The 24260-nt window shown below is 38.5% G+C and overlaps 2 protein-coding genes across 4 annotated transcripts in view; both read right to left on the reverse strand.

Annotated features, from left to right (window-relative positions):
• Positions 1-356: 356 nt before the first annotated feature.
• LOC149817959 (mitochondrial phosphate carrier protein 1, mitochondrial-like) lies at positions 357-20308 on the reverse strand. 2 transcript variants are annotated; one of them, XM_089984362.1, is made up of 8 exons: positions 20278-20308; positions 19250-19330; positions 4131-4375; positions 2100-2461; positions 1959-2002; positions 1051-1265; positions 796-920; positions 357-616 (listed from the first exon to the last, which is right to left on the reverse strand). In XM_089984362.1, exons 3-8 carry the CDS (start codon positions 4293-4295, stop codon positions 562-564), a joined length of 966 nt encoding a protein of 321 aa, XP_089840488.1. In that variant the 5' UTR covers positions 4296-4375; positions 19250-19330; positions 20278-20308; the 3' UTR covers positions 357-561. The 2 variants fall into 2 exon arrangements, with proteins under 2 accessions (XP_089840488.1, XP_089840489.1); XM_089984363.1 differs by lacking the exons at positions 19250-19330; positions 20278-20308 and having other exon boundaries at positions 4131-4421.
• Positions 20309-21295: 987 nt separating this feature from the next.
• LOC149817960 (protein RADIALIS-like 3) overlaps positions 21296-24260 on the reverse strand; it is a 32822-nt gene continuing 29857 nt past the window's right edge. The window contains exon 2 of one of the 2 annotated variants that reach the window (XM_089985307.1): positions 21296-22039. In XM_089985307.1, coding sequence (XP_089841433.1) covers positions 21619-22039 — 421 coding nt within the window. In that variant the 3' untranslated portion in view covers positions 21296-21618. Of the gene's footprint in view, positions 22116-24260 lie in introns of both variants that reach the window. The other variant, XM_089985308.1, reaches the window with a different exon arrangement.

Here is a 24260-nt window from a genome sequence, read left to right on the forward strand (position 1 = left end):
ATAGAGAAAGAATATACCTGATTCACATTCCCAGCTTGTGCTTTGGAGAGCTAATAAGCATGAAATGGGGAAACCATTGAGGCTTTGGGGAAGAAAGGAGGAGGGAGATATTCATGGACGAGGGATGAGAAAAAGGCATGATGAGGGATTCTACAAATGCAAAAAATATTGGAAGCTGTAAATACCTCCTCTCTTTGGGGGAGTTGTTGGATAGACAAGCTGGGGTTAGGCAGACCCCCCTACCAGACAAACGAAAAACCTTAAAAGAAGATTACATCAGGATGTCATCGAGAACAAAGGACACGAGGGATTTGGAATTGGTTTCCTAGCCAAAACTCACGTGTCCCTCAAATCCCTTCTCCCAAAAGCCCATTCTCTTTGCTTTTCACAATACAAAGAGAAAAGCATACATTTCCAATCCGTGAATCTCTCTCTCACACTCTCTCTCTCTCTCTCTCTCTCTCTCTCTCTCTCTATATATATATATATATATATATATATATATATATATATATTACATTAGTGCCAAGATGTGCACAAGATTCAAAATGCAGGAAGAATTTAGCTGGTGTGCTCCATTTCCTCCAAGTGATTATGAATACCTCCACTTGTAGGCCTGAGAATTTCATAAAGAGAGGGGATCAATTGACTATACACTAACAGCGGTGGAGTCAAAGGAACTCGAAAACAAACGAACTCAACATTCCAAACAAGAATGATATAATACAAATGCAGATTGTATGCCTAATCTACGACTTTCACAGGTTTCAAATGAAGTCCAAACGATATACTTACAATCCAGTCAAGAGTTTAATGCTGTCATATAAGAACCACTGCATTGTAATGACAGGTCCCACGATGGTGATTCGTATAGGAAGACTTCTAGTGAATAGGTTGGCAAGCCCGATCCTCCTAACCACCTGCAAATGGACCACGAAATAAAGCTAAAACCATTGCTCTGGTATACACAGCATGACTATGGTAAGACTTGCAGAGATGAAATGATGCTGTGAAAAAACCAAAAGGAAACAACAACAGTAGGAAAAAAACCTGAAAAACGTTATCAGCCTTTCTATTATAAAGAGAAGCAACAACATTGTCTGCAGGATTTGAAACAATTGTACCAACAGAGCCAGCCACATAGCCAGCCGCACATGTGACACCAAGCTGTTGCACTCTTGAACAATCCTCCTTCCTTCTTCGAATAACACTATGGTATAAAAAATCTGCTGTGTGCTCAAACGTTGAGAACATGATGATGGAAACTGCCCAAAATTGAAACCAAATTAAAATATTAAACGGAGTTATATCATACATGTAAAATCATTTTTTACAATATACATGAGAGAGGAAGAACATATGAAGAAGATGACACCCACTAATACATTTTGACAAAGCAAACAAGCAGAAGAACCAGAAAACTGGCCAAAGTATGCTAAAACCTAAGCATCCCATATCATTAGTTCAGAATCACGTCTAGGTGCCAGTTACTAAATGCACAAAAGAATGTCCCAGGTAGAAGCACTTCAGCATTGAAGCTTTCTACAGGGAACGGGTATGGATTTTTACCCCTATGGTTCTCGGATTGTTCCTCTAATCAAACAGTTGAGAAGAAAGTGGTTTTTCTTTTTTTTTCCCAATTCCTTCTTGTCCTAGTAAAAAGGATTAAGACAAGGAAACAACTAGACCATGGCTGCTAGCAGCCGAAGAACAAAGCATCGGCAGCATGTAAGAATCAAAAGGTAAGATTTCTGTATTGGATCATAGGCGTAGCCCAAGGGCAGATGTTTCTGACAAAAGCTAGTCAACAAAACGGGGATTTTTTAGAGAGAGAGAGAGAGAATGTGTCTTCCTACATATATTTTCTTTATTTCTATGTAGCCTTGCAAAATATTATTAATCAAAAGCTTGGAAGTTTTAAGATGTAGTTTCCTCAAGAAAATGGATGGGGCATTTACATGGAAGATTCCGCGCCCAAAGTGGGGGAAGGCCCTTGTAAAACCTGCAGTAACAAAGGCATTTTCAGATTAGCACCAGATAGGTGAAGCTAAAGCATCTGCAATAATTTTGAGAAACCAACAAAGGAGGCTTTTCCTTACCCTGGTAGACCTTCAGTGGCATACAATTTTGGGAAACCATCAACCAAACCCTTTGCATAGTTAGGCTGAGCCTGAACACGAACTTTCACTGCCTCAAAAGGACAGAGTGCAATATCCGCGAACACTTGAGCAGATGCACTGCTAAGGAAATAAATCAAAGTTCTAGGTCTCCCAATCATGTATGGACCAAGCACATCAGCATACATCTTCTTAAAATATTCATAGAGGCCAAACTTGCAACCCCCTTGTGCACCATATCCATATAACTTCCCAGCCCAACCTCTCCAAAGCCCTGAAAGACCTTGTTCCTTCAATAATATATTAAAACCCGAAAAAATGCTACTGTATTTGGCTGGGTTCACCTACAAAGAGAAACATCATAAAATGAATCATTTACCAAGCGAAATAATCATTTCATTTTGAGTACCATAATCTTATGAACTCACTGAAGCTTTTTAGACGAGTACTTTCTACAGAAAAAGCAACCAAGAAGACATGTCCTGGAGGACGCTATGCACCATAGTAAACCTTTAGACATACGCTCCAAATATAGAAAACTTCAATTGTGTGCATGCACTGACAAGCACGTATGCACACTCACCACAATAAGCATAAATACTTGTATGCTTGTGATGGCAAGGGTTGGTTGGCGTTCCTCTTCTTTGTTCTATTATGCCCAAGCAAGAAGGAATGCAATACAAGTGTAGAGGACAATTTTCTTATTGAAGTATGGGCACTGAAACTCTCATTGCATTAAAAGAAGATACTCAGCCTATACACATCATAATCAGAATTTTAAAACATGAAACAACACAACATATTGAGTATTAAAAGGGGATAAAGTTTGCTACAGTCGATTGTAAATATAATCAACTTAGCAAACACTGTCTTTTTTATTTTATTTTTTTTTTGTCACATTCAACACCCTAGATGTGATCTACATGTTTTATTTAGTGGGAACCAGCTTTCAGATTGCCAGAATCCCACCTGTATGCAGGTTTTTCTGGCGATCCAAAAATCAAACGGCTATGAATGCACTGATTTTTCCCGACTCATTAAAACATGTTTTTTCGTGGAAAAAACATGATCCAAGGGTAGACTCCTACTAAATCGAGCATGCTGGACACATCTATGAGGTTAGATTGAGTCAAAACAACTCGCATCATGAGATTCCACCTCGATTGTAGGTACAATTTACTATAGCAAATATAAATTCCATTAACAGGTTAACAAAATAGAAGCGTTTAGTCTGTTGGGCTGAAGGAAACAAAAGCCCATTCCATGAAATTGGAAACTTTACTTCTGCCGTCGATTGGTTCAGATACAAACAGCTAGATTCCACCAAAACGATGAAACAGCTATCACTGTTGACGGTTAATGGTGTGATTTCCTCTGTTCGCGGAATGTGGGCACCACAAATCAAGAGAAAAGTTTGATTCTACAAAGTTCGCTTCCAATTCCCACGAACCAAATAAGGCCATTCAGAATACTCATAGAAAAAAGGAAGAATACAAAATAAAGAAGAAAACACACTAAAGCATAAGACCAATGTAACCTACATACTTAACCACCATCGTTCAAACCGCCAAGGGTAAACGTGATTACAGTTAGAAGGGCATCTAATGACAGATCCAATAGATGCATATCGCCATTCTATAGATTCCACCCATTCAGGCCATCAGAAAACTTATCATGCCAAAAGAATGAACAAATCAAACAAAATGGTCGACAACAAATCATCTCATCGATCAACATTATCAACTTAAGTTTTAAAAAAACACGCAAATTTGCTATCAGTAGCGTCAACTACCAGTCATTCGCTAACGACGTCCATGCACCTCACAAATCCAACCTATTCCGAATCAATTTCAGTGACATTTCCAAACAAACGATCGAAAGTAACATCTGCGCATCAATTTCATTCCAAGAAAAGGAAACCACCAATGAAACAAAAAAATCCACTCGAGAAAACGAGAGAGTGAGAGAGGGGGGGGGGGGGGGGAACCATTAAGGCAAGATCGGAAGATTCACCTGCATGTTAACTTTCAAGACATCCAAGGGCGTGACGGCGAGGTGAGTCGTCCCGGCACTCAGCATCCCTCCGACCGCACAAACCCCGTAATACGCAGGCGAGAACACTCTCAGACCCTCCTTGCAGCTTCCCTCGCATCCCCCCACCATTCTCGTCGTCTCCATCACGCCCTAAAACATTTAAACCCTAAACCACCATCGATCCCTTCTCCCACAAACCGAAAGCCCCAATCTTCGATCTCGCCCTGCACTTCAACAAGCAGGAGATCAAGCCCGAAACGCTAACACTAGAGGAACAAGAATAGAACCAAGATGAAGAAGAAGAAGAAGAAGAGAGCATCATCGTTAACGACATGGCCGTGGTTTCTCGTCGGGAGAGCGTCCACGTACGCGCCCACTCGAGTCTTTGGATTCGGAGGAACGCTGGCCGCTAGTGCTTCTTACTAAATGACGGAATTACCCTCATTCTTTTACTTCAATAACTGAACTTTAGCATTGTGGGCCCCGCATGTTTGCGTTCGACTGGTCTTCCTGCTATCTTGGAGAGGAAAAGTCCTACGTGGCAACTTCAGGAGATGACATTTGGCACTCAAGGATTTCTGGTTTCAGGTGCAAAAATATATGATAAAAACCGATCCATTGACATCCCTATTTAGAAAACGGCTGATGGTCCAAATGGTTAGCCGATTCTGATCAAAGAAAAAGTCCCAAACTTTCAGATAGGGACACTCTTTGGGACGACGTCTTGCCGGAGCCCGCAGCCGGCGGTGGCAGAGGGCCTGCATTGGCCGAGCAGCTGGAACAATGGCATGCGTTCTACGGAGTGAAGTCGCGCGACCTATAGGGAGGACCGTCTCCGCACCGGTGGTTGCTTTTGGGAAGGCACCATAGTTGGGTTTCGAAGTGAGGAGGGGCAAAGATGGGAAGGCCAAGGAGAAAGCAGGCCTTCCTCTTCGACCTCAACCTTTCAGGAGCACAACCACTGTCGGTCTCGGGTCGAGGCCATCGGCATCAACATCGAGGAGGTCACCAACTTAGTCAAGGCTGCTTGGTTCATCTCAGAGAATCTGATCTTACGGCGGCCATCGGGAACCAGATCACCGCGAAACCTGCAGATCCTCGAGCAAAACTTTCAGGACCGAAGTAAAAGCAATGTGAACCGGTTCTTCCAGCTCGCCCCTTGACCCGGTACTATACTCCCCCAAGACGTTGGGGGGTCTGGAAGACGACCGTTGCGTTCTCCCTGAAGAACGGCATCTTGGACCTCTTCCCGGTGCTCTGGGCGTTCGAGAGCCGAAGCATCCCCGTTCGAGTGGTGGTGTGTAAAACAAAGGGGGAAGGAGAAGAAAGGAGTCTGACGAGCTCAATGCCCTCTCTTGGGTTTTCAGGTGAACCCAAGCAAGGAGGAGCTCATTGAATGAGTTACCTCCCCTTTTTATTGGGGCTAGCTGGAGTGCCCACGTCGGCAGCAAGGTGCACCGACCACAAGCTCGCTGGAAATCACCGGTACAGTAAGCTCACCGAAAATCATCGGCAGCAAGGTGTGAGGCCGAGGTGCGACCGAGTTTGTTGGATTTTAAATCTACCGAAAAACTTTATTTTAATCATTAACTTGTTTGTGCATAATTGAAAAGATCATAAATATAACAACATAACTTATGCGAAAGCATACCTGAATCCATTGGTGTTCCGATATATCTAGAACCTTTATACAAGCTTTGCTTTCTGAACATAATGAGAAGGATAATTTTTTTTCTTGATGACGAGGAGGGTTGCGGTAGGCCTGTGTAGTTATACACTGCCGGTCCCAAGCCCGGATAAAGGAGGAGGGTTGCGGTAGGCCTGTGACAGCCAGCATAAAAACTTTGTCATATCCTATGAAAATGAACCAATATGAGAATTTCGTTGGGGCGTTCCCTACTGAGCGACGCGCTGTACTCTCTAGGCTCGGAGGCAGTGATAAATGTGCAAGGGTTGCTAGGTCGTCGCCCAGAAGCGACGCGTCACACCGGCGCCCGGGTGTGGTGTCAAATAGGCAAGGGTTCTCTCACTTTGTTGGACGGGTGGGGGTAAAGAAGTTAGTCCAAGACCATAAATTAGGTTAGCCACTTGGAACATAGGGTCTTTAACTGGTAAGTTGGTAGAGTTAGTAGATGTTATGTGTAGGAGAAAGATTGATATTTTATGTCTTCAAGAGACCAAATGGGTAGGTGAGAAAGCTAAAGTGATAGAACCTTGGGGATATAAGATTTGGTATACAGGAATAAATAGGAATAGGAATGGAGTAGGGATTGTTATGAGTCGTCAGTTTATAGATAATGTAGTTGAGGTCCGTAGGAAGGGTGATAGAATTTTACTTATTAAATTAGTATTAGGTACGGATATTATTAATATTATTAGTGTTTATGCACCTCAAGTAGGTTTAGATGATTCCATTAAGCATCAATTTTGGGAAGATTTAGATGGAGTAGTACAAGAGACATCTTATGGAGAAAAGCTTTTCATCGGCGGTGACCTTAATGGACATGTAGGCATTAGTAGGGATGGATTTGAGAATATCCATGGAGGCTATGGTATAGGAGAAAGAAATGAAAGTGGAGAAAGGATTTTAGATTTTTGTTTGTCCTATGATATGATCTTAGCAAACACTTGGTTTAGGAAGAGGGAGTCTCACCTAGTAACATTTAAAAGTGGGGTTAATACGAGTCAAATAGATTTTTTCCTACTTAGAAAGAGAGATAGGGGTTGTTGCATCGATTGTAAGGTTATACCAGGAGAAAGTGTAGCTACACAACATAGAGTCTTAATTTTAGATCTTAGAATTAGACAATGCCGCAAAAGGGATAGACATAGGATAGATCCTAGAATTAAGTGGTGGGCACTGAAAGGAGCTAAACAAGGAATGTTTGTAGAGCAGGTAGTTAAGGAAGTTGATTGGTGTCTCGAGGAGGATTCAGAATCAATGTGGAATAAGATAGCGGGTGGTATGAGAAAAGTAGCTAAGGAGGTATTGGGTGAGTCTAAAGGCGGTGCACCACTAGGTAAGGATACATCATGGTGGAACGAGGATGTCAAATTAGCTATTAAGGTTAAAAGAGAGTGTTATAGAAATCTAAGTAAGAGTCGTGATAATGAGAATTTGGAGAAGTATATGATAGCAAAGAAGGAAGCTAAAAAAGTTGTTCGAAACGCGAGGGCTAAGGTATATAAGGAGGTTTATGACAAGTTGGATACCAAAGAAGGCGAGAAGGATATTTATAGGCTTGCAAAGATGAGAGATAGGAAATCGAAGGATTTGGGTATGGTTAGATGTATCAAAGATGAAACGCAAAGGGTTTTAGTCAAAGATGAGGAGATTAAGGAGAGATGGAAAGATTATTTTGATAAGCTATTTAATGATAGTCATGCTCAAGATCTTGGAGACTTCTCCATTCCTTTTCATGAGATAAATCGTGACTTCATGCGCAAGATTCAAAAGAAAGAAATTGCAGAGGCTTTGAAGAAAATGAAATCAAGAAGGGCAGTTGGCCCAGATGGTATACCTATCGAGGCTTGGAAATGCTTGGAAGAGAAAGGTTTAGAATGGTTGACAAATCTTTTTAACTTGATTTGGCGAACAAATAAGATGCCTAATGAGTGGAGGAAGAGTACTTTGGTGCCTTTATATAAGAATAAGGGTGATATACAAGATTGCACAAACTATCGTGGTATAAAACTCATGAGTCATACTATGAAACTTTGGGAGAGGGTGATTGAGTCTAGGTTGAGGAAGGTTGTCATGATATCGGAGAATCAATTTGGTTTTATGCCTGGAAGATCAACTATGGAAGCTATACATCTTCTTAGACAACTTATTGAAAGATATAGAGAGATGAACAAAGATTTGCATATGGTTTTTATTGATTTAGAGAAGGCATACGATAGAGTACCTAGGGACGTTCTCTGGTGGACAATGATGAAGAAAGGTGTTTCTCTCAAGTACATTAGTATAATTAAAGATATGTATGAAGGAGTAGTAACCAATGTCCGCACTTGTGGAGGGGTGACAACCAATTTTCCGATAACGGTTGGGTTACATCAAGGATCTGCTTTAAGCCCTTTCCTATTTGCGATAGTGATGGATGAACTTACGAGATCAATTCAAGAAAATGTACCGTGGTGTATGTTGTTTGCTGATGATATTGTTTTGATTGATGAGTCTAGAGCTGGGGTTAATGCTAAGTTAGAATTATGGAGACAGACATTGGAAGCTAGAGGTTTTAAGTTGAGTAAGAGTAAGACTGAATATATGGAATGTCGGTTTAGTAAGCAACGAAGTAGTGATGGGAGTGTAGTGAAGCTTGGTGAGCAAGATATACCGGTGAATGATTATTTCAAATATTTGGGATCCATCATTCAAAAGTATGGAGAAATTGATGGAGATGTAAATCATAGGATAAAGGTTGGGTGGATGAAATGGAAAAGTGCTACTGGAGTGCTGTGCGATCGTAGAATGCCATTGCGGTTGAAGGGAAAGTTTTATAGGACGACTATTAGACCCGCTTTACTATATGGTACGGAATGTTGGGCTGCCAAGAGACATCATATTCAAAAAATGAGTGTAGCTGAGATGCGGATGCTTAGATGGATGTGTGGAAATACAATAAAAGATAAGATTCGGAACGAAGAGATACGTAAGAAGGTAGGTGTTGCACCCATTGAAAATAAGATGCGAGAGAATCGTTTACGGTGGTTTGGACATATTCGGCGAAGGCCTAATGATGCTCCAGTTAGAAGGTTGGAGAAATGGGAAAATATATTAGTTAAAAGAGGTCGGGGTAGGCCTAGGAAGACTTGGATGGAGATGATAGGAAAGGATATGAATGCTTTGAACCTCACCGAGGACATGGCGTTGGATAGAAATGATTGGAGGAAAAGGATTCATGTGGAAGACCCAAAATGAATTTCTTTTTGGTTCATATCGCTGACCCCAATTGTTTTGGGATGAAGGCGTAGTTTGTTGTTGTTGGAGAAGGCATACGATAGAGTACTTAGGGATGTTCTCTGGTGGACAATGATGAAGAAATGTGTTTCTCTCAAGTACATCAGTATAATTAAAGATATGTACAAAGTAGTAGTAACCAATGTCCGCACTTGTGGAGGGGTGACAACCAATTTTCCTATAACGGTTGGGTTACATCAAGGATCTGCATTAAGCCCTTTCCTATTTGCTATAGTGATGGATGAGCTTACGAGATCAATTCAAGAAAATGTGTCATGGTGTATGTTGTTTGCTGATGATATTGTTTTGATTGATGAGTCTAGAGCTGAGGTTAATGCTAAGTTAGAATTATGGAGACAGACATTGAAAGCAAGAGGTTTTAAGTTGAGTAAGAGTAAGACAGAATATATGGAATGTCGGTTTAGTAAGCAACGAAGTAGTGATGCGAGTGTAGTGAAGCTTGGTGAGCAAGAAATACTGGTGGATGACTGTTTCAAATATTTGGGATCTATCATTCAAAAGTATGGAGAAATTGATGGAGATGTAAATCATAGGATAAAGGTTGGGTGGATGAAATGAAAAAGTGCAACTGAAGTGTTGTGCGATCGTAGATTTCCATTGAAGGGAAAGTTTTATAGGACGACAATTAGGCCCACTTTACTATATGGTACGAAATGCTGGGCTGCCAAGCGACATCATATTCAAAAAATAAGTGTAGCTGAGATGCGTATGCTTAGATGGATGTGTGGAAATACAATAAAAGATTAGATTCAAAACAAGGAGATACGTAAGAAGGTAGGCGTTGCATCCATTGAAAATAAGATGAGAGATAATCGTTTACGGTGGTTTGGACATATTCGGCGAAGGCCTAATGATGCTCCAGTTAGAAGGATGGAGAAATGGAAAAATATATTAGTTAAAAGAGGTCGGAGTAGGCCTAAGAAGACTTGGATGGAGATGATAGGAAAGGATATGAATGCTTTGAACCTCACCGAGGACATGACATTGGATAGAAATGATTGTAGGAGAAGGATTCATATGGAAAACCCATAATGATTTTCTTTTTTGGTTCATATCGCCGACCCCAATTGTTTTGGGATGAAGGCGTAGTAGTTGTTGTTGTTGTTGTTGTTGTATGACGAGGAGGCAAAAGACAACAACCACTATATATAGTTTGTGAACCATAACCTAATTGTAACTACCTTATGGTCTATTTTTAATTCAGCCCATCATAAAATTGGAAACTGACACATGAGGTCTCTGCACATAATAAAACCATACCGTATAAGATATCATATGGCCCAATCATATGTGAGCACTTTATACGGGCCTTAACCTTAGATAACATATAATGTGTGATTAAACATACGTAGACCCACATGATTTATCTAACAATCTCTCACTTGGGCCTCATATGTTACCTTATAATCATGCATTATAACCTTATGAGCTCAAAACCACTGTTTTAACAAATGACATCTTTAATAATCTGGTCCATTGATCATGTCAACATAAAACAAAAGCAATTTTTATCATAAATATCGTAATTAGACCTATCAATGTTCACGTATATTGACATAACCAAACGACATAGATCAAGTATGAATATGAAGCATGAAAATTACATGTAATGTGATTCAAACATGACTATTTTCAATTGGCCTTGCCTTAATCTTTAGTGATATCACAAATAATGAGTACCGAAACTTGAACTTTATACTGAAGTTGTAAAAAAAAATTTATTATATCATAGAACATCCAAATACAAACTCCCACTAAACCAGCATATCATTAAATGATAAAACACTCATTCGAGCAGTATGCTCGTGAAGACCTTGGGTGACAAACCTTTGATAAGCAGATCCGCAATCATGGAGTTTATGCCTATGTTCTATCAATATCTAATTATTATGCACTATTTCTTTAACAACAATGAACTTGTTGTCAATATGCTTTGACTTCGATGAGCTCTTTTTGTTGTCGAAATATAGCACTACTAAATTATTGTCACAAAATAACTTTAGCGGTCTTTCAATATTATACAAAATCTGCAGCCTAGTGACAAAATTGTGTAACCATATTTCATAATTGGATGCCTCATAACAGGCTACGAACTCTGCTGCTATAGTGGAAGAAGCAATGAGTGTCTGAACTCTGCTGTCATAGTGGAATAAGAAATGAGTGTCTGCTTGACACTCCTCTAAGAAATAGTTTCCCCGGTCAACAAAAAAATATAACATGACATTGATCTGCGATTATTTTGGCATCCAACAAAGTCAGAATCATAATACCCAATGAACTCTAAATGATCTGACTTCCTGTATATGAGTATGTAACATTTTATTCTTTGTAAATATCGCATAAGCCATTTGGCTGATTTCTAATGATCCATCCCTGTGAAATTCCACTAGAGGGGGGTGAATAGTGAAATACTAAATAGATCGATAAATTAAAAATATAATGCAATAAAGGCACAACACATAAACACAGAATTTATATTGGTTCGGTCAAAACCCTGACCTACATCCAGTCCCCAAGCAAACCACTTGAGCTTTCCACTATAACATCCGAGTCACCGGATAAATAGTACAACACCCTCTTCCTCAGAGGTCTTCTTCTCTCAACAGAGAATGGGCACACCCTCTTCCACAGAGGTCTTCTTCTCTCAACAGAGAAGGGGAACACCCTCTTTCACAGAGGTCTTCTTCTCTCAACAGAGAAGGAAAACACCCTCTTTCTCAGAGGTCTACTTCTTTCAACAAAGAAGGAATACAATGAATAACAGAAAGTTACAATACTTCCTATAGAACCTTTAGAATGATATGAATGCACGAATGAAGGATTCTCAGAATGTTCTGTTCTTTTCACTCAGAAGATACTCTTTGTCAATGAGCTATTCTTGACTTTTTCTCTTTCTTTTCTCTTTCTTTTTCTAGGCTCTCTTTTAAATATCAAATAGGAATTTTTCTCGTTGTAAGCTCACATATCCATTCTGAATAGTTTATTTGAGTGTGTTTATATAGCTTTAAAAAAGTAGTCATTACCTTTTTTGAAATGATAGTCTTTTTGGGATGTGAGATGTCAAGTCATTTAAAAAACATCTTTATGGATTTTCGAAAAAGTCTTCTTTCCATAAAAGTAATATATGGGGTACAGTAGTCGTTGTAAAATTTTAGGTATTATATATTTTATGTAAAAGTCTATTTCTTACAATAGTACATTGAACGTTGGATTGTAGGCTATCATGTAGTTTTGTCTTTATTCTAATTAATGATTTGTAGTACATAAGTACTTCTTTACTTAAATGAGTGTAAGTACAATAAATGCTTTGAGATCTTTATTTGTACATAGTCATATCAAGAGTTTTCTTTATGATGTGTTTTTCAATGTCTACAGAGAGAATGAAGACTTTAAGCAAGTCAACATTCTTGAGATGGATATTAACAAAGATTTTTTTAGAGGAGGTATTTAATGCTATACAAAGAGAATGATGACTTCAAGTAAGTCGACATTCTATGGGTTTGTAAAAAAGTAACTAAAGTCTTTTCAAAACATATTATATTTGTTTTTCTTTGTCTAGCCGATTTTCACATTTGAAATCATTTCTTTTTAAGTTGTCTTATACATGATAGAAGGTACAATTATTGCTTTTTGAATTCATGAGCTAATATATCATGTCAAAATATCTTTTCCATAAAAGGTTTGTAAGAAGGTACAATTATTGGTTTTCAAAAAGGTGCTTTTTGAAACTATCGTATACTTTTATGAAATATAGCTTTTATGAATGAGTATGTAATATGCAATATGCATGCTTCTGAAGGTTCTGTTACATATGACTCTAAAGAAGAAAAAAGGTCTTCATCTTGAGGTAGCCGATCTCTTTAGATGCTCTTTAGGAATGCATGGCTCATCAAGCTTTTTCTTCAAGGAGTATGATTGCACCATAGTTGTACTTGAACATGAGGTCTCCATCCTTTTTGGGTGAGATATCCTTGCATCAAATACTCGTTAGATATGTGGCAAAACATATCTAGTCATAATATAACATTTTTCAAGAAGACATATTATCATATCATATAAAATCAAATACGACAGTGTATCATATTATGTGACATCAAAACAGAGTTTCCCAACATTCTCCCTCTTTTTGATGATGACAAAATATGCTCCCTCTGTCAAAAAGACATTATGCATAGAAATAATAATATCATAAAAATATTGAAAAATGTTAAAGAGAGTATTTTTCTCCAATAATGAAGACAAGTTTTCTCCCCCTTTGTCATGGACAAAAAGGAGGGGATCAGAGTACGCAGAGTTATTACAGACCAAAATAATTGAAAGTTATTACAGTCCAAAAAATAAGTTTACTCCGAAGGTGGAGAGGATTGATGTGTTCGGGCATCGTGATCCTGCTGGAGAGTTTGTAGGGTCTGCTGCATCGAGGCTTGATTCCGAAGGAGAAGATCATGAGTTTGCTGGACATCCATGATTGCAGAAAGGTAATCATATTCGGATGAGGGATCTGCGTCATCAGAGCCGATATTAGCAGTGTGCAGAGACCTTGGATTGAAGGAAGTAGCATTGAGGATCTGCGAAGGATAGAGAATAACTTCATTTTGAAGGGGTACCTTGAAGTATTTTAAAATGGGAGTTATAAAACACCCAAAAAGAAGAGACTGAAATTTTTGATAGCGAATAAAGTGGGCGAAGATGATGTTGGACCAGTTTATCGGAGTAGAGCAGAAGATTGCGTAGAGGAGGAGAGAGATTTTTCTTGGCATTAATCCCTTGCGAGGATGCTTGGGATAGATATTGTGAAGAAGAATTTGAGCAAGCAGTTGAGCATGAGGTTGGAGATTTCTCATGTGCCAGGGAAGGTGTGTGAGGTGAGTACAGAGAAGAATTTTTCGAAGTACTGAATGGTCGAGTGGTACTATGTTTGTTAGATCAGTGCCGGTGGAAGGAAGGTTGAGAATATTGCCTAGTGAGGAAGCATCGAAGAACATCATGCGTCCTCGGACCTTGGTGGTGATGGTAGTGCGGTTATGATTGGTGGAAAGATTTGTGTAGAAGAGACGAACAAGTTCGGGATAGTAGGCAGCTTGGGATGAAGATCCTAGTAAGTGTTTAAGTTCGGGGAGAGATCGTTCGAGGTCAAAAGAGGCGAAGTCTTCGTAGTGGACCAATTCACATTCATGAATTGGACGTGAGCAAAGTGAGTTGTAGTGATGAAATAGATCTGAAAACCTTAGATCGGCGGCAGTGATCACATAGTTTGAGGAAGAAGCCATTACAAGAGCTTTAGGAAAGAGAGACTAAGAAAGAAGAGCTTGGAAGGAGTAGTACTTTGTAAGAAGATAGAGAAATTTGTAGGGAATTTGGTGAGTGGTGAACCAATCTATTAAATAGAAGGAAGAAAATAATTGTGATAAGAAATGAATGACAATTGAAGTGAATGATTTTTAGATTGTAGTTGAATAAAGAAATACGTGAGTTGTGGATTGAGAAGCTTGTGAATGATAAATCAAATCAAATTTTGGAAGATAGTGTATTATATTAGTGTAAATGACAAGAAGGACATAGTTTTGAATAACTTTTCTATAAAGAGAAAAACTTTTCTATGGGAGAAGTTATCGAATTGTGAGATGTGTCATGTATTAAGCATGGAGTGTCTCATTGGACTTCACGTGTGATGAATAAATAAAGTCAAGAAGGTGAATACTCTAAAGATTTTCGTGAAGTGAAGAGATGTAAGAATAGTTATGGAGTGAAGGAAATAATGGCCTAATAAAACAAGCAACTTTTTATACAAAATTTTACTTTATGAAAAAGCATTCTAAATACGTGAAGAATGAGATGTGAATAAGACAAACAAGGACACATGAGTGAAAAGCAATAATTTCTTATTTAAGAAGTATTTTTATAGGTATGCGTGGAAGCAGTGTGAATAGTCATAAAGAAGGGTGATCTAATATACGAATTTGTAGAGAGAGATAGATCATAAAGGACAACAATCACTTGATGTATGACATAAAGTGAAGTCATGATTGATGTTTGGCTTAGAGGACATGATTTTAATGGAGGGAGTTCATGGTTTTTGAAAACGATAAATTTAAATATGTAATGGTCACAGATGGAGGTTCACTTTGCATTTGATGGAGAGAGAAAAAGAAAGGGTGGTACTTAATAATACAAATGAGAATAAAAGAATGGAGGAAAAGTTTTCAAAAATAATAATTTTTCATAAAGAGGTGTGAAGGATGACTCGATAGAAATAGATTGTACATAAGATATGATATAACAGATGATATAGTAAAACTATACGTGAAATACAACAACTTAACTTTTGAAAAAGGTGGTAAAAAAAACTAAAAAGGATAAACATTCGATTTTGACTAAAATTTGAAAAGCAAGATTTCTCATAAAGTGGTTTTATCATTTTTTTTTACATACTATTCTTTGTTTAAGTTACGTATAGGCAAGTTGAGAGGAATACATTATCATGTTGAAGATGAACTAACTTATCGTAAGAGAGGTTTTCACAAAAGGACAAAAGTGATAAAAGGTGTTATGAGATGAGTGATGTGAATAATGTCATGATAGCTTTTACTTAATATAAATAGTTCTTATGGATATGAGTGAAAGGAAATAGGACAAGGAGTCATTATTGATGTGTAAGTTGAAAGACATAAAGAATGTGTCATGATGAATGTGTTTTTATAAGTGTTTAGAGTATACGTGAATATAGAAACATAGTTTGACTTTGAATAGTAAAAAATATATATAAGACATCGATAAGAATGAGACCGATTAAAATAAAATTTTAATAGAACTCATAAGATGTTTTAGTCTTAGTAGGTGAGATTAATTATAAGTCACTTAGTTTGCATATTCCTAAATCTCTTCTAATTCGTGTAAAGTCTAACATCCCAACAATGTATGTTATATCTGGACATGTACACACTTGATCATACCTAAGAGTCCCTACAGCAGATGCTTTCCATATCCTTAACTTCAAACTGGTGTTGGGGGCACTGAGCGAGACTCAACTTATCTCTCTTAGCAACAGAGGTGTCACCTGGTTTACAATCCTTCATAATAAATCTATTTTGAATCATTTCGATATAACTCTTTTGCGATAATCCAAGAATACCCCGAGAATGATCTCGATGTATCTAGATCCTTAATACAAAAGAAGTGTCACAAATATCTTTTATTTCAAATTTCTTTGTTAGAAATCTTTTGGTTTCGTGCAATATGCCTATATCATTATTGGCAAGTAATATGTTATCAATATATAAAACTAGAAAAACATATTTACCTTCACTAAACTTATGGTATATGCATTCATCAATCACATTCATCTTAAAACCAAATGAGATGACAACTTGATAAAATTTATGATACTATTGGCGGGAATCCTACTTAAGTTTATAGATAGATTTCTTTAATTTGCAAATCATTTTCTTTATATTGCCTGAGATAAAATATTTTGGTTGCACCATATATATTGTTTCATCAATGTCACCATTAAGGAATGCAATCTTTATATCCATATGATGCTGCTTAAAATCATAATGAGCCACAAGTGCCATTATAATTATGAAAGAGTCTTTCGTAAAAACTGAAGAGAAAGTTTTTGTATAGTCAATGCCTACCATTTGAGTAAACCCTTTTGCAACAAGACGTGGCTTATATATTTTCACATTACCCATCAAATCCCTCTTAGTTTTAAATATCTATTTGCAACCAATGAGTTTCACACCTTCAGGTAATAGAACAATAAAATCCTTAAAAAATTATAAATTTCAAGTCACATGAAAGAGTTTGGTCCATGGTCGGGTCAGACCCATGGGTGGGTCAAAACAGGCTTGATCCATCACGGGTCTGACCCCAACACCACAGTCCGGTACAGGACCTAGGCCATCGGGTCGAGTCTGACCAGGCCCAACCTGCAGGCCATGTCAAGCCTGGCTCGACATAGGTCTGACAGAAAGGGGCTGAATCGTCCCAAAGCCAATGGCCGAACTGCCATGGCCTGACTAAGTCGGTTGAAGGGTGCCAAATCGGCTCAAGCCTAATGGTCGACCTCCCAAAATGATTTCTCACTTACAAAATAACATTTTCCTTTTACTTTAAAGATCCCATGTGCAAACACTTTCTCACTTCTCATTTTGCTTTTATCATTTCAAAGGGATAATATAATTTTGTTTCCTTTCCTCGATTTTTAAGCATTAATAAAATTTGCCAATAGTTTGGCACCATTTTATTTGCGTCTCTTTCCTTTTCACAATATGTCTCTTGTAAGGAACGATCTTGAGGACGTCTCTCGATCAAGAAGCTTGTCACCTTATTCCTCGATTAACCTTCTTTGTATTCAAAATCTTCCTCCCTAGTTACACTGGGGCATTTTTTTGAAAAATCTATCTTTACCTCAAAACATCCTATATGCAGGCAGAATAAACCAATCTCTCATTTTGCATGTATATGCACCCACTTGCATTAATTTTGCATTCATTTACATTTCATGTGCATTTGCATTTGCATTTCATTTTACATTAATTCTGCATCTATTTTCTTCCCCTTCAGGTTAAGGGATAAACCTGAATCATTTTTCATGATTTTCCAATCTCTATTCATATCCCCGTTCAAGATAAGGGGTTAATCTGGAAAATCAGACCACATACATCTAAATATGATGGTCTTTTTCATTGCAAGTCAAATAATCCAGTCCTCGAACTGGCCATTCTCAAAACTTTCAATCCCAGTTCTCGCACTATCGATTTTCAAAATTTTAATCTTCTGATTAAAGATTTTTCTTTAAGATTCGAGCCCTGACTCGAACTTTCCAGCTTTCCTTTGAAGATTTGAGTTTTTAACTCAAGTCTTCGTTCCTTCAAAATCTAAACTTTCCAGTTTCTTTTTGAGATTCGAGCCCTGACTCGAACTTTCCTGCTTTCCTTCGAAGATTTGAGTTTTAACTCAAGTTTTTTTTTCTTCAAAATCTGAACTTCCCAGTTTTCCTTTGAGATTCGAGCCCCGACTCGAACTTTCCAACTTTCCTCTGAATATTAACCCACGTGATAGATTTGACTATAGGCCACCTAACCGGCATGGGTCACCGTATCGACTGAAGCTCGAGTCAGCCCTACCCGTCATTGTACCGATTAAGAGTTGAATTGTCTTGGGTCACCGAATCGATTGAAAGTTGAACCGGTCTTGACTTACGGTGGTGAAACTAAAGAGATCTCTGGCTGTCGTCGGCATTTAGGCATGCAGCGATGGTGGTCTAGGGTGAGCCGGATGCCCCACGCACTGTCGCCGGACACAGTCAGCCTTGAATGGTCACCGATGGTGGTTGGGGCAAACCGTATGCCCAGACCACCATTGGTTTTCGAATGGTCAACCATGACCTTATTCGTTCGATGAACCGAGAAAGGGAAAACCCTTGGTCATCTGATGATCTGAATAAGGGAGAACCCCCGTTGTCCAGTGATCCGAAAAAAGGGAAAACCCTTAGCCATCCGGTGATCTGAATTTGGGAAAACCCTCACCCTGTTCGGTGATCCAAAAAAAAGGAAACCCTTAGCCGTCCGGTGATCTGAATAAGAGAAAACCCTTGCCCCGTCTTGTGATCCAAAAAAGGAAAAACCTTTAAAAATTCGGTGATCTGAATAAGGGAAAACCCTTGCCCCGTTCGGTGATCTAGAAAAGAGAAAACCCTTACCGGTGACGATCTGTCAGACAAAAAGGAAAGGGAGAGGGTCGATCGTCCCTCCTGCCTGTCTGGTGACCCTAAGGGGAGGGCTGATCGGCCCTCCCTTGTGTGGGAACACTTCCGAACGGCATGAGGAGTGTTGATCGACCCTCCTCCGCTTGTGCCTCACCATTTCTCCTTTTCTCGAGAATCGTGCAAGCACCCAACAATGTCTGCATCAAAAAACCAACTACAATAGATCATCGTACCTAACATGAAACAAAATGTCAAAAAATAAATATTTCAACGATTCAACAAGAACAAGGTGCTCAGTTACCAATTGTTAGATTTTAAATCCATCGAAAAACTTTATTCGATCATTAATTTGTTCGTGCTAAATCATTGAAAAGATCATAAACATAACTTGATGTGAAAGCATACCTGAATCCATTGATGCTCCGGTAGATCTTTTATAGGTATGATCTTCCAGAGCCTCTGTACGCCTTGCCTTCTTCTCTGAATCTAATAAGAGAGAAATAATTTTATTTATTGATGATGATGAGGAGGCAAAAAAGAACAACCACTATATATGGTTTAGGGACCATAACCTAATTGGAACCACCTTATGATCTATTTTAAATTCAGCCCATCATAAAATTAGAAATTGACACATGAGGGCACATGAAGTCTTTGCACATAATAAAACCATACCATATGAGATATCATATGGCCCAACCGTATGTGATCACTTTATATGAGCTTTAACCTTAAACAACATATAATATGTGATTAAACATATGTAGGCCCACACGATTTATCTAACAGTGTTGGGTGAGGCCGATGGGATGAGGCGACGTTGGGTGGATGAGGCGGTGTTTGGTGAGGCTGACGGGGGTGAAGCGACATTGGGTGAGGCTGGCCGTGGGGTGAGGCCGACGGGGTGAGGCAGCATTGGGGATCACCAGCGCCGGTAGTGAGGCCAGCCACGAGCGGCTGGCGACTTCTTTGTTCTTTTCTATCTGTCACACCCTTATTTGTTTTTCTCTTTGTCCGCACAAAGCTAAAACAAACCTTGAACACAAGAAGAAGCCCAACCTCTTGTTCAGTCAAAACAAACGTTAGACTTGGTACAGTTGTTGCAAAATCAAAAGTTGAAGTGTTTGTCCATTTTGTCCAATCCTAGACAAGCCATCAAACAAGCCCTTAAGGTATTTACCAGAGCTGGTGAAAAAAATTCGAAAAACATGTATTTTGCATGCAAAATATACCTAAAAAGAAAAATCAGATATGGTCTAGATCCATATACAAATCCAATTCGAAAACTGATCTGAAACAGAATTGGGACATGTAAAGGGTCAAAGTATAAATTTGAGTGCGATCCAAGAACGCATTCGAGTTCTATTTTAAGTCCATATCCAAAAAGGATGTATCGTCGAAAAATGACTAAATTCGTTCTATTTGCATCCTACCTCCAAGAGGGCTTTCCTCGCTTGATAGGTCCAAAAAGATGGAATGTATCCACAACAAGCCCCTGCAAGAAAATTTCACTGTTATTAACAGTAGAAAGGGTACGGGCTTGGATTGGATATGACAACAGTCGATATCTGTATCCAATCCAGTAAGCTTTCTTATGAGAACAGACTGGTAAATAGACAAATTGGTTTTGCGCATCCATGCACTGATCTAGTGAACAAGCGATGTTATCCAAATTAGCAAAAACAGACCAAGGTTAGGGTGACACTCCAAGTCAAACCTCCTAAGTGGTTTCCTGGACCAAGTTCCAACAAAATCCAGATCGGACTATGAAACAATCTGGGGCCAATAGTTGGATTTGATAGTTCCTGTCCTGGTTTGACTTGCGGATCCAGATTTCCAAGAACTGCTTTTCCCCTGTATCTTTCATGGAAACAAATCGATGAGATAAGAAGGCAACTGAAAAATGGGAAATTTCCTAGTTAGGGCCACCTTTTACCGGAAATTCTAGGTCTGGAGCATACTTTTCAATAATCCCAATATTTAGACCTATATCTTCGCAAAAAAAAATGCCAGATAGAAACCTTAGTTGGCTTCTTTAAATTTTGTGTGAAGTTTCTATTTTGCTCTTCCTCAAAACACATGATTGTCTTTTTCTTAAATGGGGGAAGAAAGAGAGTGAAGAGGATTTTTCATTATTCAAAAATACTCAACTCAGATTTAAGTGAATGAAAGGACAGGTACTCGCAGTAGGTCTGATAAAAAAACATTCAAGTAGGTGTTAAGAATTTCAGAAAACAGATGCAGTCTTTGAAAATATGGATAAAAGGCATGTCTCTAAATGAAAATTCCTTTCAAAAATTTTCCCCATGAGACTAAGAGAGAGAGAGAGAGAGAGATGGGAATGAGCCATATGATAGTCAATATGAACATCATAATTGCCTTGACCAGCTAACTTGAACTTCTGATGCACATGCATTTTTAGTGGCAAGTATTAGGAAAACTAACGAAAAGTTTTTTAGACAAACAACAAAGCATTCACTTTATTTCTTGGACAGAGGCAACCTCTACCATCTTGCTAATTGTGAGCAGAACAGCATACGTACTCTCTTGTGCCTTACACTGAACCAAGCAAACATACATGGAGCTGTACAGAAAATGATAAATCTTGTCTACATGCTCAATGAAAATCCAACTCGCGTGTTCGAAAGCATTACAAAAAGGAAAAACAGCCAACCTTCTCAAATGACAATATTATGGACAGGTCGATATATGATGCTCAACTGTACCTGCCTCGCATAATTTATAAAAGATTCGCCAGATTCAGACCTTCTATGTTATTGGATTGCAGGGTGCAGCGCATATGAACCTGTGCTTGATGGATGGTTTTCAGATCTCCCATAGCAATAGTCGTATAGATTTGAAGGATAAGCTGTGATCGCTGGTGTGTTGGAAGCTTTCATGTTGCTAGATGGCACGAGCGACGGTATTGGTACTTTGTGATCAGTACTCAAAGAAGTTGAACGGGTGGAACATATAGAGGAGTCAGGGGAATTAGAAACTTCAGACTCCAACTCACTGATACTAGTAATGTCATGTATACTAGGCCGACGTCTGTCCTTAGTTCCTGAACTGAGACGGATGAAGTATTTCTGCGCATGGCTAGCAACTTGGGTCGGGGTCCTTGTTACCACAAAGTTCCTTGAAATGCTTCTCCAATCACCCTTACCATACTTCTTGAGACCCATAAGAAATAACCTGAATTGGAAAGTACTTAGTCTTAGGCGCATTAAATCCCATTTGACAAGTCACTAACATGGTTCATGTAAATGATCTGGAGAATGCAAATAGAAAAGAATCATATGATGCCATAATTCCAACATTAAAGAAAATATGCAAATTGTATACAGGTAATACAGAAGTTATTAAAGACAAAAGTGGTAACAATTGGAATTGTATTGTAATTATAACTATTAGCCTTTGGTATCAACTTTACCACCGCCTGTGGAATAAACCTCAAACGATATAGACTTTAGAAATGAACAATTAGGCTAATATACTGAAAAGAACAAGAACCTAACGGAAGTCACAGAAAGTAAGCAGCAGATCTGGCACACAAAAGCTAACTGGTTTCTTATGAATGAAGAAACTGTGAGTATTTATCGATACCTGCAAATGTGGAAAATCATGATTGCCTAAAATAAGGGAAATGTTACCTTTCTGGGCTTGGGCATGAAGATAGAGAAAACTGACAGCTATAATTTCCTATATGCAAACAATAGAGCTATCTGTAGCAATATATTACCACTTCAACTTTTATAGAAGATTTGTCAGCAGTTCAATAGTCCAAAAGGATGCTGAATGGATATTAATAGATTATGGATGCGAGGAACCTGGTTAGCCTATTGTGTACCAGGAGAAACTATGATAGAGCAATGAAACAGATTATTCTAAAAAAACAAAGAACAAAACAAATAAATAGTATTACTAGAAGACAGACATTTTTACTAGATATAAATTTTATTGCTTTTAAGGCCTTCCCTCAGGTGATTAAAGTTGATATCACTGGTTCAAACCATGTTAGAATACAACCGCATGGAACTTAATCCTTGGTTTTACTCAATTTTAGGACTTTGGAGGTACCAAAGCAGCAATTGACAAGTCAACTAAGCTCTCAAGTTTTAACCAGTTTATGTCTGTGATATGATTCTCAAATATGTGAAGACCAGCAGCATGTCAAAGTCAATAGCTCAGACAATGTTAAATTTTCCCCAGCACGAGCAATGTCAGGTACTGAGGTAAGCAAAAACCCCAACAAGCTGCTATTAGTGTATATGATTAAATGGAAGCTATCAATTGGTCACTCGTTGGAGCAAGAGTATCAACAACCCCATCGACTGATATTTGAGATCAACTAAGAAGGCCAGAGACAAACTTACAGTAAAAGAACTGATAACCATTAGGGCAATAGGTAGCCTAAATATGCACAATAAACCTTAAAAACCAATCTCAGCCATCTCAGACAAGTTGTACAACTGATGCTTAACCATGGCAAACATTCCAACAGCAGAACAATAGCAACATAAACTGCAGATGATCGAAACAGGAATTGTGTCAATATAGGTGTAACTCATTATTTACAAAAATAAAGGTCCACAACTGAAGCACCGTGCCAACAACTGTGAGCCTGCATGAGCCCTTAAATGACTTTCCACGAGCAACTGGAAAAATGAAAAGCCCAGAAGACCCAATACAGCCCTAAGTTCATATCATGAGAAAGCACTCTTAGCTCAGCTTGATAGAATGCAGGTCTCCAAAACCCATTGACCTGCACACAGTAATTCTGCTCTGCATCCAAAGTGAAAGCTGCTGCTGCACCTTCAGGCAAGTAATAAAGCAGATAGGTCCATAATCATGTGTGTACATACATACACATATATGAATGCATGTATGCATGCATACATGTGTGCTTATGTATGTATCTACTATGCAGATATTTGTGTATGCATATTTTAGTAGGAAAGACAAACTTTCATTCAAGGAAGAGTGACAAGTAGGCACAAGTGAAAAGAGTTGAAAAGCAAAACAGGAGAACACACACATGCATAAGCACACTTTGTTTACAAACCATCTTTTTGTATCTTACTGCAATTAGAAGATTCTAAAGATTCCATGTATGAGGCTTTTCAACAAAAGCAAACTCAACAACCATAGCTAGAACCATCTAAGTATATACTATCTTCTGCAGTTTTAACTCAAAAAAGAAAAAGTGAACAGATATATTTAGAGGGAAAGGAATCATAAAAAAAAGTAGCAGGAACATGAGCAAAAGCAGTATTTCCAAGTATTGCACATGGTAACAATCATTGAATTGACAAGTTGAGAGGATAGAACCAAGTGAGATGGTTCTAAGACCATTACAGATTCATACACTGGAAGGCTAAATATGATAACAACCAGAAGCAATTGAAACAGCTTG

Source organism: Nuphar pumila, chromosome 13, assembly GCF_984573655.1.
Source record: "Nuphar pumila chromosome 13, dmNupPumi1.hap1.1, whole genome shotgun sequence".
Taxonomy (NCBI): domain Eukaryota; kingdom Viridiplantae; phylum Streptophyta; class Magnoliopsida; order Nymphaeales; family Nymphaeaceae; genus Nuphar; species Nuphar pumila.

Excerpts from the sequence above, each read along its gene's own strand:
- LOC149817959 (XM_089984362.1), bottom strand. The coding sequence starts at position 4,295 with ATGGAGACGACGAGAATGGTGGGGGGATGCGAGGGAAGCTGCAAGGAG. Across the intron at positions 1,266-1,958 it reads TTGGGCGCGGAATCTTCCAT|TTTCCATCATCATGTTCTCA; the intron begins GTAAATGCCCCA and ends AATTTTGGGCAG. Across the intron at positions 921-1,050 it reads AGGCTGATAACGTTTTTCAG|GTGGTTAGGAGGATCGGGCT; the intron begins GTTTTTTTCCTA and ends GTCCATTTGCAG.